This window comes from Cydia pomonella, chromosome 2, assembly GCF_033807575.1.
Source record: "Cydia pomonella isolate Wapato2018A chromosome 2, ilCydPomo1, whole genome shotgun sequence".
Lineage (NCBI taxonomy): Eukaryota > Metazoa > Arthropoda > Insecta > Lepidoptera > Tortricidae > Cydia > Cydia pomonella.
Window position 1 is genome coordinate 24105763 of NC_084704.1, and position 17718 is coordinate 24123480.

The 17718-nt window shown below is 36.2% G+C and overlaps 1 protein-coding gene and 1 long non-coding RNA gene across 2 annotated transcripts in view; one reads left to right on the plus strand and one right to left on the minus strand.

The window, feature by feature from the left end:
* Positions 1–195: 195 nt before the first annotated feature.
* The window catches only part of LOC133534702 (uncharacterized), a 55317-nt gene continuing 37794 nt past the window's right edge, over positions 196–17718 (minus strand). The window contains exon 2 of the long non-coding RNA XR_009802077.1: positions 196–945. This is a non-coding gene — a long non-coding RNA (uncharacterized LOC133534702). The remainder of the gene's footprint in view (positions 946–17718) is intronic.
* Positions 3076–16851, plus strand: LOC133534691 (xanthine dehydrogenase). The gene is given in 9 exon segments (XM_061873919.1): positions 3076–3475; positions 9572–9726; positions 11623–12940; positions 12942–13820; positions 13938–14246; positions 14332–14669; positions 14819–15623; positions 15737–15904; positions 16395–16851. Coding segments are annotated over 9 exon segments (4098 nt in total). The 5' UTR covers positions 3076–3400; the 3' UTR covers positions 16446–16851.

Consider the following 17718-nt stretch of genomic DNA (forward strand, 5'->3'; position numbering starts at 1 on the left):
GTTTTTTCTTTCAGTGCATTATTTACTTATTTTAAGGAGTACCAGCAGCTACAAAAACATTATGCAGATTTAGGTAACAATACAAAGCCAATTACAGGTACTCACAGTTTTTTTTTTTTTTTTATGTTTTATTGATAAAGGGCAAATTTTACAAGTCAATAAGAGAAATGGAATAACGATAGAAATGGAATAACGATATAAAAAAAAACGGCCAAGAGCATGTCGGGCCACGCTCAGTGTAGGGTTCCGTAGTTACTCTTCCGTCACAATAAGCTAAACTGGAGCTTAAAGTATAGTAAATTGTTAACCAAGGGATGAAACGGTACCTTTCACCTGAGTTAAACAAATAGGCAAATTTGCATAATCAGTACCTAATTAAAATAAGTCTTTTTACTATGAAGGGAAAACTTTTTGCGATAACTCAAAAACAGCTAAACTGATCATGTCCGCTATAGTTTTCATTTAATGTCTTTCTTAAGCTCTACTTCCACGATTTTTTTCATATTTTTTTGGGCCTATGGTTCAAAAGTTAGAGGGGGGGGGGACACATTTTGTTTTTCTTTCGGAGCGATTATCTCCGAATATATTCACTTTATCAAAAAATGTTTCTTGAAAACCCCTATTAGTTTTGAAAGACCTTTCCAACGATACCCCACACTCTAGGGTTGAAGCGAAAAAAAAAAATTCACCCCCACTTTACGTGTAGGGGAGGGACCCTAAAAAAAATTAAATTTTTCGATTTTATTGTACGACTTTGTCGGCTTTATTGATTTATATATCCATGCCAAATTTCAGCTTTCTAGCACTAACGACCACGGAGCAAAGCCTCGGACAGACAGACAGACAGACAGACAGACAGACAGACAGACAGACAGACAGACAGACAGACAGACGGACATGGCGAAACTATAAGGGTTCCGTTTTATGCCATTTGGCTACGGAACCCTAAAAACTTTGCGCGCAAGTTCACACAATGCCATCACGACTTATACATTTTAAAAAATATAAAAAAAAATTATACAACTTATAGCTCATCTAAGTTTATAGAACTGCTAACAATACTAACAGTAAAAACACTCGGTCAGACCGCATAACAGTTACTTAAAAAAAAAGGATCAAAGCGGGTTATAAAATATATTTACTAATTTTCGCTTCACTGAAGGAACGGAAATAGGTATTAAATACATCAATCCAAATCTCTGGATAGAATATTCAAATTACGACTAATTACGACTAACTATTTTGTCTGTAATTGGATGAAGTATTACGTTATACTATGCTAGGATTATCCCGCGACTTTATTTTCGTAGTAGTTGTTTCAACCCAAATCTCTCCCACAGGCTGAATTCTAGGATCCAGGTTGTAAAAAAAATACTGGTTGGTCTCTGTGCTAAATGAAATCCAAATTACTTAGTATTTTTTACTTGATTGTATTACAAATATCTAAACCTTCAAACTTTCACTATTCTAACATGTATGTATTATACAGTGTGTATTTTTGATATAACCTCAAACTTAAATTAGACGTAGGTTTTAGTGCTATAAAACAATTCTGAAAGATTTTTTAGTTTAGTCTTCACTACAGAGCACAAATAATTTTTGAATTTTTTTCGAGCGGCAATGTATATCGTACATCATGATCACTTTTGACAGTTGTGACGCAGCCGCGTCATTAATGAGACGTTTTGAGTTAAAACAAAGTAGTGATACATTGCTTGCTGAATTATTTTGTATGAAAAAATAAAAGTCGTCAATTTTTTATAAAACCTATGAAAGTGTGTTCATTACAGCCTAAACTAACTGCCCTTTGATTATGTGTTAATATCAAAAATACACGCTGTATTAGTAGGATTACCTAACGTGACGTTTGCCAGGAAGATAAAAAAAAGTCTTTGATTCAGCTCAGGTAAAGATGATTTTTTTTACCGTTGTATAGGCAGTCTTTGTTAGAAATTGCGCTTATCCTGCATGTAGTGTCCAACTCCAAACAAAACAAATGTCGTACTTAATACCTAATGGCATTCTCTATCATTCAACCATAGGGCTATACATAAAAGTAAACATGGTACAAGGAGACAATAAGAGAAAATATTTATTTGGAATTGTTGTAAATAACTGAAAATGTAATAAATATAGGTATACAATACCCAGATAAAAATACTATAATATAGGTGTATAGGTCAGTTTTTTTTTTATACTACGTCGGTGGCAATCAAGCATACGGCCCGCCTGATGGTAAGCAGTCTCCGTCGCCTATGTACGCCTGCAACTCCAGAGGAGTTACATGCGCGTTGCCGACCTTAGGGTCGGGGGGGCGGGTATAGACCCGCCCCCCCTCGTTGAGCTCTGGCAACCTTACTCATCGGCAGGAACACAACACTAATTTTTTGGTCTAAGAACATTTAAGGAAACTGAATGGCATTGTAAAGTTTTTTTTACTTACTTAGGAATGCTCCCTTGAAATGAAAGGACTTAAAAAACACCGTGTATATAATTGATATTCAACTAAGTAAATATTTTTTAACTTACCTACTTAATAATAAATAACCATGGACACTACTCAAACTCTTGTTTCAGCGGAAACTACTGAAGCATAATGCTAATCTGATACTTATGTGGCAACCGCTTGTAAGCAAACTTAATTCAGGGCTTGTCTTATGTTGAGAGGGAGCGAATATTATAAGGTTAAAGGTATACAATAAATATTATAAGATTTATTTATTTATTTAATCTTTATTGCACAAAAATACAAACGTACAAAAGGCGGACTTAATGCTATAAGGCATTCTCTACCAGTCAAACTTCGGGAAAATCAGATAACTTGTAGGCAGTGCAATATCATGTTGTAATTACGAAACAAAGTAGGTAGAAAGATTATTAGGAGTTATTCCAAAATATCAATATATTTTTTTATAATTTCCCCTCACGACCCACACGACGAGTTAATTATATAGATTAGGGTTGTTTATTTAAGACATACCTACACATACTTAACATATCAAATTTACATGTAGAATAAGAAAGATAACAACACTTGTTTGTAATGTCAGCCTTTGATTGCTGAGGGGGCACGACTCAAGCGCATCTTGAGCTGATATTGCCAACCAAAATGAAACCTTAATCCGTAACCAATAGTACTATCAATGCTATGTGCATTGAATTTATTGATGATTTAAGCAAAATATGGCCCTATTTGTATTGTAGTACAAGAGCGGGATTCGTATGACATATTTTCCGCTAGATAGCAATTTATTATTTGTTATTTCCATTCCTGTCGACATAATGTGATACAGTCCGTCAGCGTCAGTCAGTAGTTTCTTACTAAACGGCGAAGACGTATTACATAATCAATTTTAATTAATATTTTAATCGAAACGCATTCGTAAATGTTGAAAGAAATATGGGGTTATTGAATGCCGATGAAGAAGTGGATGAGGTCAGCACGGTGCTAGTGTTTTACGTTAATGGAAAGAAGGTATGTTCATGATTAATAATGTGATTTATTATAATGGTGACACTCGCATCGTTTTCATTCATCACTCTCATTTTAACAAATATTAAACATGAAATAGTTTTATAGTACCTACTTAAATGTAGATAACGATAAATTTAAACAAAAAATATTTATTGAGAAATTTAAATAGAGCTAGGTAGTAATCTTATATGAGTTTCATAATATATAGTTTACTCAATAATTGTTGTAATAATATCCTAGTTTTTCTTAACATACCTATCGACTATTTATATACTTATTTTTAATGTTTTGTAACCCTTGCTACTTTAAGTGGGTATTGGCTATTTATTTAACTTATACCTACTTTACATTACAAGAAATGACAAGAAAGTAATAATGTACCGGTTATTACATTATTTGCCAGTTATTCTCCTATATCTCTCTATCTATCATCTCCTCTGCGGATTTAGCTAGGCACCCATGTGCACTTTAGTGTTGCTGGTATTATGTATACGTACCTAACATTCACTTAATCTTTGTCAAAGTTAAATAATAGATGAGAGATGAAAGTCCAAATAACGGATCATAGCATCATGCACGCATTGATATGGTTTCAGCCCTTATCGTAGCTTCACATTTATAGATGCCTACATAACTCCTTCAAATAAGTATTACCTACCTACATTAATTGTATTAACCTGACACTAATATTAACCTGAGTTTAGCTGAGAGTCCTGAGACCTATAACTCCGTAGGCCCTATGGTATGTAGGAGTGTTCACAAGAGTCTGAGGGAAATGATATGCCGCAGGCATCAATAGCTAGTTTAGACTAAATATTCGAGAATGTACGAGAATATTCGCATATATTAGGATTATGCTCATATTGCGCGATTTAAAACATTGAAATTTGAACATTGTAACTTTTAAGTATGTTGCATCAATCGATTTAAGAGGAATGTTCCTCTGCGGCTGACCCCGATAATTCTGACCCGCTGCTCTCCGCGGCAAAACAAGTATCGGCGGTGGTGGCATGGTGTGATTTATTTTATGATTATAAAGTCCCATAGAAGTTTTTAGCAACGCATCGATTCGAATGTGTCATCTTACGAGATATTTAAATTTATTAGGTAATAGTTACGATTGGATTAAAGTGCAAGGGCCTTTTACCCACTTGCTACTAAACGGAAGTGAATGTTTGAACTTGGATTAAAAACTAATCAATGTATGAATAGGCCAAGGTCAGGTCCACCGATTGAACCTGATATCCAAGAGCACGTTGTGATTGACGCGGTTCATGCTCTGCTTGTGCTGGTCGGCGTAGCGTTCTTTAACCACTTGTATAAACATAGCTCTGGAAATATTACCAAAGTCGTATTGAGTAGGTACCGTAAAATATATGTACGGTCACGTCCGAAAATATCGATACGAAAAAGTGCCAAAAATATACATATATATATTTTTCGTATCGATATTTTTTAATTTTTAACTGACTTCAAGATTTCGAAAGGAGGAGTTTATCAATTCGGTTGTATGTTCTGAACCGATTTTGAAAATTATTTTTTTGTTTGAATTTATATATTTACACATTGGTCCCGTTTTTGTCAAAACTCAGTTCCGATGATGGGATCCATGAGGAATCGAGGGAACTCTTCAAATGTGAAAGGCATACATATAGTGATTTTTGTATTTTCTTTAACATCAAGCATTTACATTACATACAAAAACCGACCAAGAGCATGTCGGACCACGCTCAGTGTAGGGTTCCGTAGTTACTCTTCCGTCACAATAAGCTAAACTGGAGCTTAAAGTATAGTAAATTGTTAACCAAGGGATGAGACGGTACCTTTCACGCGAGTTAAACAAATAGGCAAATTTGCATAATCAGTACCTAATTAAAGTAAGTCTTTTTACTATGAAGGGGAAACTTTTTGCGATAACTCAAAAACAGCTAAACTGATCATGTCCGCTGTAGTTTTCATTTAATGTCTTTTTTAAGCTCTACTTCCACGATTTTTTTCATATTTTTTGGACCTATGGTTCAAAAGTTAGAGGGGGGGGACAAATTTTTTTTTTCGGAGCTATTATCTCCGAATATATACACTTTATCAAAAAATGATTTTGAAGACCCCTATTAGTTTTGAAAGACCTATCCAACGATATCCCACACAGTAGAGTTGAAGCAAAAAAAAAATTCACCCCCACTTTACGTGTAGGGGAGGTACCATCAAAAAAATTAAATTTTTAGATTTTATTGTACGACTTTGTCGGCTTTATTGATTAATATATCCATGCCGAATTTTAGCTTTCTAGCACTCACGACCGCGGAGCAAAGCCTCGGACAGACAGACAGACAGATAGACGGACATGGCGAAACTATAAGGGTTCCTAGTTGACTACGGAACCCTAAAAAGTGACATTACAAGGCATATATATAGTGATCTTAGTATTTTCATCAACAAATCAAGTATTTACATTTGTAGAAGTGACATTTGATGAAGTGGAACTGCTGATGATGAGCAGAACGGAACTCTTCAACGATGCATAGTTCACGTTTGGCATTTTGTTCTCTTTGCATGTTTGTAAAACAGTTAGGTTATATATATATACCCCCTTATTAATAAAACTTTACGGACCCGATTTAGTTAAATTATGTTTTATTCCTTTCTTACAAATACATAAGTAAGTCAAAATGACAGAAAAGTACAAACGATTCATAGCTAATTCAGGCCAGTAACGCGTTTATGAATAAGGCCAATAATGTAAAATAAATCAAACACATTTTATGCCAAAAATGCCTTCCATAATTTTGGAAAAGAGCGGATACCCTTCAAACTGCTGGTTCGATTATTATCAAACATAGCTAAGAATCCACGCAAGGAAACTCGCTTTCACGTAAAAACATCTGCATCAAAATCGGTCCATCCGTTTGAGACTTAAGAGCTACGACTGCACAGACAGACAAACATTGGCGTCAAGCTTATAAGTCTTATAACACTCCTCTTTTTGCATCGGGGGATATTACCTACCATTTCTTTTTATGTGGTAGGTAATATAATATGGGCCACTAGCACTTCGATTCAAACTAAATAAATAAAAATTTTATGCGTAAAGGTAGCTAAAACATTAGATACCTACATCATAAACCATTGTTTGTATACTGTCGTTAGGATTTTGCATGAAAAATGAAAGTAGGTACGTACTAGTGTAAAATTAGAAAATATAAACAGGGAAGTAGTTCATATTACTTATATTTGCAACTGATACCGAATCCTTATAGGTACCTAGCTACTATTATTTTTGATTATTAATTATAATGATTATCGCCATGGAATTAGATTGTTAGGTATATAGGTTGTGAAATTAGATCGTATATGTATAATATGTAATGTAATATGGTGTTTGGTAAAAATATTTATTTGTCAGTAGTAGCTATTATATTCGGAAACTAATTTCACAACAAAAAGCGATGAAAAAGGTGCCTATTATATATTATACGTAAATTTATATGCGTTATCATATTACCATGCAAAGTAGGTAATCCATTTAAATTCATGGCGCATAATTCACGTGGCATGTACCTACCTAGGTACCTAATCAATAGGTAAATGCGGCATTAAAAATTCGAATTTGTTTTTTAGGGTAGCCAAATGGCAAAAAACGGAACCCTTATGGATTCGTCATGTCCGTCTGTCTGTCCGTTTATGCCACAGCCACTTTTTTCCGAAACTATAAGAACTATAGGTACTGTTGAAACTTGGTAAGTAGATGTATTCTATGAACCACTAAATGGATTGAACGAGATCTAGTAAGTAGTTTTTTTTTTTAATACGTCTTAAAATATTTTTTTTATTTTATTTTATCAAACTAAAAAATATATGATATACATTACCATGCAAACTTCCACCGAAAATTGGTTTGAACGAGATCTAGCAAGTAGTTTTTTTTTATACGATATAAATGATACGGAACCCTTCACGGGCGAGTCCGACTCGCCCTTTGCCGCTTTTTTCGTCTTCAGTGTCCGTGTAAACTAGTGACTCTATGACCGTAGACCTCCCGAGCATAGCGTAAAACGCAAAAAATATATGGCCCCGCCATTTCTAAAAAAATAATCGACAGAAAAACTATTTATACATCGACCCTGCTCACAAAATATCACGAGATACGGTTGAGAAATGCGACATCATCAACATCCGGACAATCGAAAGTATTATTTGTAGTAAAAGCTGAAACGTAGACCTTCGCTGACGCTCATTCAATAAGTTTTTGACAAAAATATTTCTTTTTTAAGGTTGACTGTTCTTTTCTTTCAACAGTCAACAGTACCCCTAGTGTAAATTTAGTCGATAGCGAAACGTGACGTACGCGTTTGCGTTAAGTCTCATTTTGTATGGGTTTTTGAACAGCGCGCCAAGCGGGACGTTTTGGAAAGTCAAAAATCTCATACAAAATGACACTTAACGCAAACGCGTACGTCACGTTTCGCTGTCGAAAATATTTACACTAGGGGTACTGATCACTCATCGAGATGTGATCGAGATAATTAAACTTGGGAAAAAGGACTGTAAATTCGTCGAAGTAGGTATATGAATTATTTAATATACCTACAATCTGCTTGTAACTTGTTACATTGATTCGAATCAAAGTGTGATGAAGGATAGATGAAAAAAAAAGGATGTAATAAAAGAGCTATCACTCTAAATGTTGACTTTAAGGAGAAGTCACATTTGTTATTATAATTTAGAAATGGCTTTATCAATATCGACAACACTCGAGTCGATATTATTAATCTCTAGCACTTGTAAATTTTCGTCCCCCCTCAAATCGGGATGATTGTTGTTGTACGACAAATTACAATTGACTGCCCTGTAGCCAACATGCCAATCGTTTACGCTCCGTAGCGTAGCGTAGCCATCTGTCTCTATCACTCTTCCATATTAGTGCGACAGTGACAGTTGCGTTTCGTTCGTTACGGATCGTTAACGATTCGCACGTTGGCTACGCGGGATCTCGGCTATAATTATTATGATACTTTAGTTGTAGTAATGAGGCTACAAAAGTTTAAGGGAACAGAACGGTATTTGTAAGTGATTTATTCACTGGGTTAGAAGGCGCTAAGTAGCATAGCATAGGTATTAAAATGTCTATTGCTACTGTATTATATAATTTTATGTAAATAGAGCAAGGCCGGATGGAATTACGAGTAACTAGTCGTTCTGGTTATCGAAAATGCTTGAGAATAGGTTTGTGTGTCTACGATAATATCAACTTTTAACTTCCCTAAAGAAAATAATTAAAATAAAATTTTGCGGTCTAATTTTAACCGGTGTATAGGTATAAAGGTAGGTTACACAATATTAATAAAGAGTTATTTAATTATTTATTTAAACTTGATTGCACAAAACACAAAACGCATAATAATGTAATGGCATAATGCTAATGATTATTGATTGTACAATTAATAACTCAGTGATATTGATATTAGATAGTTAAGTACAATGTTACTCAAAGTTAAACAGTGCAATTAATGAACGATCGATCCGATGAACAGAAAAGTGAAATCAAATTTAAAATAAATAAACTAGATGCTAGATACGTCCGGCAGAATCTAGAATCGTTCACTAAAAATGGAAAAGTGGTCGATTTCATGACAGCAGACAATACGACCTGGATGTGCCGAGGCACCGTCTTGCAAAAGCGGCAAATAGTTTGCACGTTTTGGGTCCGCAGATATATAATAAAATCCCTGCTACCATTAAAAACAGTAAGACACGCTTAGGCTTTACCTTAAAACTAAAATCACTCCTGTTACAAAAGGCCTACTATTCAGTACCTATCTGAATTTCTGTCTGAATTAAGTTAAAATAACTTTGATATGATTCCATAGTGCAGAATTTTGCTTTTCAAATTATATTTAATATTGTTAACTAGTTTACCAAAAATTAATTTATATTATTATCTGTACCTATTATTACTGATATTGTTTGTTATGTTGACAATGTATAATCAATATAAGTATAATACTTAAATTAATATGAATATGAATATTATAAAGTAATAAAATACTAGTATCTACGAATATGAAGTCGAAATATAGGACCTTTAATAATTTCCAGGTGGTGGAACCGAACCCAGACCCAGAATGGACGCTGCTGTGGTACCTGCGCAAGCGGCTGCGCCTGACGGGCACGAAGCTGGGCTGCGCCGAGGGCGGCTGCGGAGCGTGCACTGTCATGGTCTCCAAATATAATCGCGCCGAGAAAAAGATTATGTATCCTTTTTTGTCAAACAACCACATATAGCCCATAAGCTCCATAACAACCGTTACAAGTTTGACATCAGATCTACCTTCAGTCTTGGTCTTGGTCAAATGTTTATCTATGCAATGAGTTCTATGTTCAGAGGTTTTAGTGTAGCGCAAAGTTTCTTTGATTGTATTCGATATAAAAAGTCTAAGTCAAAATCGTTATTCGAATTTGACAGCTTATGTAGGTCATTATGCGTTGCTGTTAATTCAGTTAGGTAACCACATCAAAAAGGGGGGCAGAAGATAAGGTAGGCGCGCTGTTTCTAAATCCCATAGTCCCAAAATTAGACTTAACGCAAACGCGTACGTCACGTTTCGCTTTCGAATAAATTTACACTAGGGGTACTGTTATCTTCTATGTTATGTACGGTCAGCTGCAGAGAAAAAGTGCCCCCCCTGCATATAAAATTTCTATGCAGGGGGGTACCTTTTCTCTGCAGCTGACTGTACCTACGTAATTACGTATGTCACTGATCTTTAGAAATTATAGTATGTAATTTTCATGCTTTTCATTCACCGAAAATATTACTCTACTCGCTCATTTTTATCTTTACCTAATATATAATATGTGTATCGTTTACCTAACTAGGTATTGCAATTTTGTATGTTAGTTACTAGGTTGTGACGTTTGTTATGTATAAGGAAAAAAAAACTATTACAAAACCCGTTTTGGAATAGGAAAAATTTGTCCTCTCCCAGTGCTGGTTATGTAAATTGATTATGTAAGGAGAACAAGTGTATTTTAACATATCGTAAATTATACTAAGAGAAAAGGGGAGAATCGATTCTCCATACCATCGTAGTCCTTATTTTCCTCCCTGGATATTGACATCATGGAAAAGAATGAATTTGATGGAAAATATTTGTACACAATTTGATGTATTTGAATCATAGCTATGCCCCACAGTTTTTTTTTAGATTTTTCAATTATTATAGGAGTTAGTAGCGAAAAACAGGTTTCATACAAAATTTTAAAAGCTTTTAATAAAGTAAAAATCAATAAAAATCAAACGGTCGGGCATAGCTATGATTCAAATACATCAAATTTTCAAGTACTTATTTGAATCGGGGAAGATGAAGACTTCGTTTGTATAAAAAGGTGATTTCGCGCGAGTCCTCCACTTTCGTCTTAATGTACGTACCCCCTGACTTTTTTCTAGGACACGTTCATTATACGTGTAGGAAGGAAATTTCGTGTTTATGTAGGTATTTGTATTTCCCAAAACTTATTCCGTAAATTACTAATCTAGGTGCTTACTCTATAAATTACTTATCTATGTTACACAGTTTACCTCTGATAATTTTGAGAGTACTGCATGTACTTTCGTCCGTTACGTGTGTCCGTTACCTTTTATGACTTTAGAAAGCGTGTTCCATCATCAACATTGTTAACAGACAAATCGTGAACCTTATTAAATATAATATTTAAATTTCTTTATTCTTTTAAATAGGTACTTATAGGGCCTATCAATTGTTCGTTTTTGAGTGTTGTTGACGTTGCTTTTATTAATTAAATCTAATCCTCGAGGATGGACACAAAGTTCGTTTAAGCTAACCTTGCACCGATTTGAATAGAACAAAGTACCTATGTTTCATTACTAACTTCGTCTTCAGTGACATTTCCACACTTTGTCATCCAGAGATTCAAATGCCATGCAGAGTAAGCTTGGTCATACTCTAGGTAGTATGTTACATTATTTTTTGATATAACACCGTAAAAGCAAATTCTATGCAGGCAGAGCCGTCGGCAATGCTAGTAGTATATTATGTAGAATCATATCAATTATAAAAATATGTATCCAAAAAAATATATGTAGTGTAGTACCTGCCTGTAAAATGAAAACCTTAATTCCGATTCAGTCACTTGGCAGTCAACGCCTGCTTAGCACCGTTATGCGCAATGCACGGGCTGGCAGTGACGACAGTCGAAGGGATAGGCTCAACTAAAACAAAGCTGCACCCCGTACAAGAACGCATAGCCAAAGCACACGGGTCCCAATGCGGATTCTGTACACCAGGCATCGTCATGTCCATGTATGCACTACTTAGAAGCTGCAGCAAAATAAAATACTCAGACATGGAAGTCGCCTTCCAGGGCAACTTGTGCAGATGCACGGGGTACAGGGCCATTATAGAGGGATACAAAACGTTTATCGAAGATTGGGAGTCAGAGAGAATTGCTAACGGCACGCCTAATGCAACTTCGAACGGAACATCGAATGGAACTTCAAATGGTGTATGTGCTATGGGTAAAGACTGCTGCAAAAATAAAGACAAAGAAGAATACAAAGGTGAAACCGAGTTTATATTTGAGAGGTCATCTTTCTTGCCATATGACCCTAGCCAAGAACCAATATTTCCGCCTGAATTGAAATTATCCTCAGCTTACGACGATCAATGCCTAATTTTCAGAGGTGAGCGTGTAAAATGGTATCGCCCAACTACATTAAACTCAATATTGAAACTAAAGGAACAGTACCCTGATGCTAAAATAGTTGTTGGTAATACAGAGGTTGGGGTAGAAGTTAAGTTTAAACATTTTGTATATCCAGTCATAATCATGCCCAACTGTGTCACAGAAATGAACAACATTATTGAAACTGAAAACGGATTTACTGTTGGGGCTGCCGTTACATTGATGGAAGTTGAAAACAATTTCAGAAGAGCAATCGACATCCTACCGAAGTACAAGACTAGAACACTCGAAACCATTGTAAATATGCTGAATTGGTTTGCTGGCAAACAGATTCGGAATGTAGCTGCTATAGGAGGCAATATTATGACTGGAAGTCCTATATCTGACCTAAATCCGATATTAATGTCACTGAAGGTAAAGCTTAATATCTTAAGCAAGAAAGAAGGCCATCGTTCTGTATTAATGGACGAAACGTTTTTTACTGGATATAGAAAAAACGTAGTAAAACCAGACGAGATATTGTTGTCAATTGAAATTCCATTTTCCTCCCGGTTTCAATATGTAAAAGCATACAAGCAGGCTAAAAGACGAGAAGATGATATATCTATAGTGATAGCTGCAATTAATGTTGAATTTGAAGATAACACCACCATTATAAAGCATATCAACATGGCTTTTGGTGGCATGGCTCCAGTTACTACGATCGCTTCTAAGACAAGTAAAGCATTAAAAGGACTACTATGGAATGAAGACATGCTCGAAAAAAACCTACTCGCATATGATTGAAGAATTACCACTGGCTCCGTCAGCACCTGGAGGAAACATTCAATTTAGACGAGCTCTAACGATGAGTTTGTTCTTCAAAGCATACTTGGCAATAAGTAAACAAATGACAAAAGATTATTTACATGAAGAACTCATAATCCCGTACCATAGTAGCGGCGCTGAGCAATTTCATGGTGTCATGCCCAAAAGCTCCCAATACTTTGATCTTGTAGGTGACAAGCAACTTCCAAGTGATGCCGTGGGCAGGCCAATCACTCACATGTCAGCTTACAAGCAAGCTGCTGGAGAAGCAATTTATTGCGATGATATGCCTATTGCGGAAGGTGAACTATATTTAGCTTTTGTGCTCAGCACGAAAGCACATGCGAAATTATTATTAGTAGATCCGACAGAGGCTCTGAAACAACCGGGAGTTGTGGCATATTTCTCTGCTAAAGACGTAACAACTGAACAGAATACGATTGGACCCATATTTCACGACGAGGAATTGTTTGCTACTGAGAACGTTATAAGTCAGGGCCAAACTATTGGAGTGATTGTAGCAAAAGATCAAACAATAGCCCAAGAAGCTGCCAGAAAAGTAAAAATAGAATACGAGGAACTCCAACCAATCATTGTGACAATTGAAGATGCTATTGAGAAAAAATCATTTTACCCACAGTACCCGAAAACAATTCGTAGAGGAGACGTGAAAAAAGTATTTGATGACCCAAACAATATTACCATTGAAGGTCAATGCCGAATGGGAGGACAAGAACACTTCTACTTGGAAACACATGCAGCCTTTGCCATTCCTAAAAAGGAAGACAACGAGTTGGAAATATTCTGCTCCAGCCAGCATCCATCAGAAATAGCTGTATGTACCTACGCTTAATTAATATTTTTTGTTTAACTTGATAAATATCGTTTAGAGATAATTATGTGGTTAGGTACTACTATAAATTAAAACTCGAACTCCCTTATGTTATTTCAGAAATTGGTTAGTCATGTTTTGCACGTGCCTATGAACAGGATCGCATGTCGTGTTAAGCGGATGGGTGGTGGCTTCGGTGGCAAAGAGTCACGGGGTATGCTAGTAGCACTGCCTGTGGCCCTCGCTGCCCACAAACTCCAGAAACCAGTACGTTGTATGCTCGACCGAGACGAAGACATGCAGATGACTGGCACTAGACATCCGTTTTTGATTAAGTACAAAGTTGCAGCAACGAAGGAGGGAAAAATCATGGGAGCCATTGTCAATATTTACAACAATGGAGGATACTCAATCGACTTATCAGGACCAGTGAGTATTAAATAATGCAAAGATAAACTTTATTATTTGTGTTCCAGTGATATATATTTAAACACACCTTAATATTTTCCCTCAGGTTGTTGAAAGAGCCATGTTCCACTTTGAGAACGCGTATTACATTCCTAATGTAGAGGTTACTGGACTTGTATGTAAAACAAATCTACCATCCAACACTGCATTCCGAGGTTTCGGAGGGCCACAAGGAATGTTTGGCGCCGAAAACATGGTCCAAGACTTGGCGATACGACTTGGAAAGAGCGTGGAAGAAATAAGTAGACTGAATTTGTATACAGAGAATCAGATCACGCACTATGGACAAGTTTTAGAGCACTGCACGTTGCAGAGATGTTGGGATGAATGTGTTGAAAAAAGTAACTTAGCTGAAAGAAAGAAAAATATTCAAAAGTTTAACAAGTGAGTATAACAAATTTACAATTAAGGCCACTTTATGAACACGTGTCTATACGATGTTATGTTTACTATCAACACTGTAAATTTACATGTAAACACTGTTACATTGCTTATGAGTGTTTCAAATGGTATACAATATTTTCAATTTACAGGCAGCACCGTTGGAGAAAACGTGGCATATCCATCATACCCACTAAATTCGGAATTGCGTTCACAGAAAAATTACTTAATCAAGCTGGTGCCCTACTCATAGTTTATGTCGATGGGTCAGTGCTTTTGTCCCACGGTGGCACCGAAATGGGCCAAGGTCTTCACACCAAAATGATACAAGTGGCGTCGCGAGCTCTGGGCATCGATGTATCTAAAATACATATCAGCGAGACAGCCACTGATAAAGTTCCTAATACATCGGCCACAGCAGCTAGTGCTGGCTCTGACCTCAATGGCATGGCTGTTTTGGAAGCTTGTGAAACCGTCATGAAACGTCTTCAACCATACAAGGAGAACAAACCAGAAGGAAAATGGGAAGATTGGGTTTTAGCTGCATATTTAGATCGCGTCAGCTTATCATCTACAGGTTTTCATGCCACACCCGGTATTGGATACAATTTCGAGAAAAACGAGGGGGTACCTTTCAACTACTTCACTTATGGAGTGGCTTGCTCGGAAGTTGAAATCGACTGCCTCAGTGGCGATCATCAGGTGATTAGATCAGACATCGTCATGGATTTGGGTGAAAGTCTCAACCCGGCTATAGATATCGGACAGATTGAAGGCGGTTTTGTGCAAGGCCAGGGCCTGTTTACTATTGAAGAATTGATTTACTCACCTAATGGAACATTGTTTTCCCGAGGTCCTGGGGCGTATAAAATACCTGGTTTTGGAGATATTCCGCTGGAGTTTAACGTATCGTTACTGAAAGGAGCTCCAAATCCCCGAGCAGTGTATTCTTCAAAGGTGCGTCAGATCACTTAAAGTGCATTATAAATAACGAAATTCCATAGTTTTACCGTATCAGCTCTATAGTGTAGTACAGTGTACCCTGTTGCATCACTTTGTATTATTTCCAGGCCGTGGGCGAGCCTCCGCTGTTCTTAGCATCGTCGGTGTTCTTCGCGATCAAGGATGCTATCCGCGCTGCGCGCGCCGACGCAGGTATCCCAGTGGACTTCTATATGGATGCGCCGGCGACTTCGGCGCGTATTCGAATGGCTTGCGAAGATCATATCACTCAGAAGGTATTTTTAAAATAATATTTGAAGGATGATATAAAAGTATATAATGACTAGTGATATAATGACTAGTGACAGTGAAGATACACCTCTAAGCCGCTTCATTTCTTTGTATTGTGGTAACTTTGTCAAATATTATTGAAACAGAATAACAACTAGAATTAGTATAAACATAATGCATGCAGCGTCATGCAATGGTATATTTATTCACATTTTCCTTCAAACTTAAATCTTTATTTTTTTACTATGAAAAAAAAGGAATAACTAAATTGTTTTGGAATGTTCAATTTGAGCTCGTTCAAATGATACCTCACTTGAAGACTTTGAGTGTTGCCTAGTTAATAATAAAAAAAACAACTGTCGATGTGTTTGGGTTTTAGCGCTTTTCATGACTATTCCAAATTTCAAATCGATAGCTTAACTTGTTCCTTTTATACCTTTTTGCCACGGAACCCTAGAAACATATATATACTAACTTTATTTTCTTTTTTTTCAGCTTGATCAACCCAAGAAGGGTAGCTTCGTGCCGTGGAACGTAGTACCCTAATATACAACGGAACGGAACTACATAAAAGGGGCAACGAGGATTTCTTAATTACGATTATCGCGAACTTCTTAAAAGTGCTCCGATTAAGCTAAAGGTTGTGTTGTAGAATAATACTCAGTCGTAATAGATAAAATTATTTATTATAATACAATTAAATGACTAACAAAACAATAAATTACAAAATCAGACTAAACTGATTCATGAGGAAATTCTTATTGCTTGAGTATGGAATACTTTTATAAACCATAGAGAAAAGGTCAAATTTATTAGAATGAAAAAAAAAAACAGCCAAAATTGCGGCTAAATGCATTTGTATATTGCGGTATACATTTTATTTTATTAAATTCTTTAATATATGCATGCTAATATTGACACCGTTTTGTTCAATAAAATACTTGAGTGCTTATTTGGATATTTTTTTTATCGTAAAAGGTGTAACAATGGTGGTTGAGGCCACTTTATTTACTAAGAAGAAGCAATAGACAGCTTCGAGTCTCAGGAGTAAGCTGTGAAAGTAAGTTGAAAGAATAATATATAGTCTGGCAAACACAACTTTTCAGCCAGTAAGAACCAGGAAAACTATACTCATCCCTTTCTTTTGGGTGCTAGTACCCCATTGCAGGGTGAAACTGGACCTTTCGGGCGCTCTCGCCTCCGTTCGGCTCAGTTTTGCTACGGTTGCGTGCACAACCACAGATAATGACTTGAAACTTGATAACCCTAAACAGCCGAAAGGGATAGTGCCATACATTAGAAAGGGAAAACATGATTTAAATTAATTTTTAACAAGCAGAAGCGTCTGCGAACGATGCTATTAAGCTTAGAATAAATTTAAAAGTGGAAAAATTACTGTCTTGGGTGAGACTTGAACTCGCGGCCTCTGGATGGATGGGCCAAGACAGTAATTTTTCCACTTTTAAATTTATTCTAAGCTTAAAAACATGATTTGTCCCTGTATCGCTGTCAAACTCCGGTTTTGTAGGAAGTTTCATTTCTGTATGTATGTACTGTTATTTATTCTGTGGTACCACAGACTGCTAATACTGACATGCATGACTGCTAGCGTATGACAAAGACAGGATGATTCTCTTAGTCCATGTTTGAAATGAGACAGTCCTGGGCCAAAATATAACAATTAAATTCATGCATCTGATGCGACTAGTTAATAAATATGGCGATCAGGGTTTACCTCAGGTAATAAAACATAAGTGAAATCGAAATGTCAAGCATAGAGATCCTTCCTTTGAAGTAATCTGCTTATGATTAATTTAAA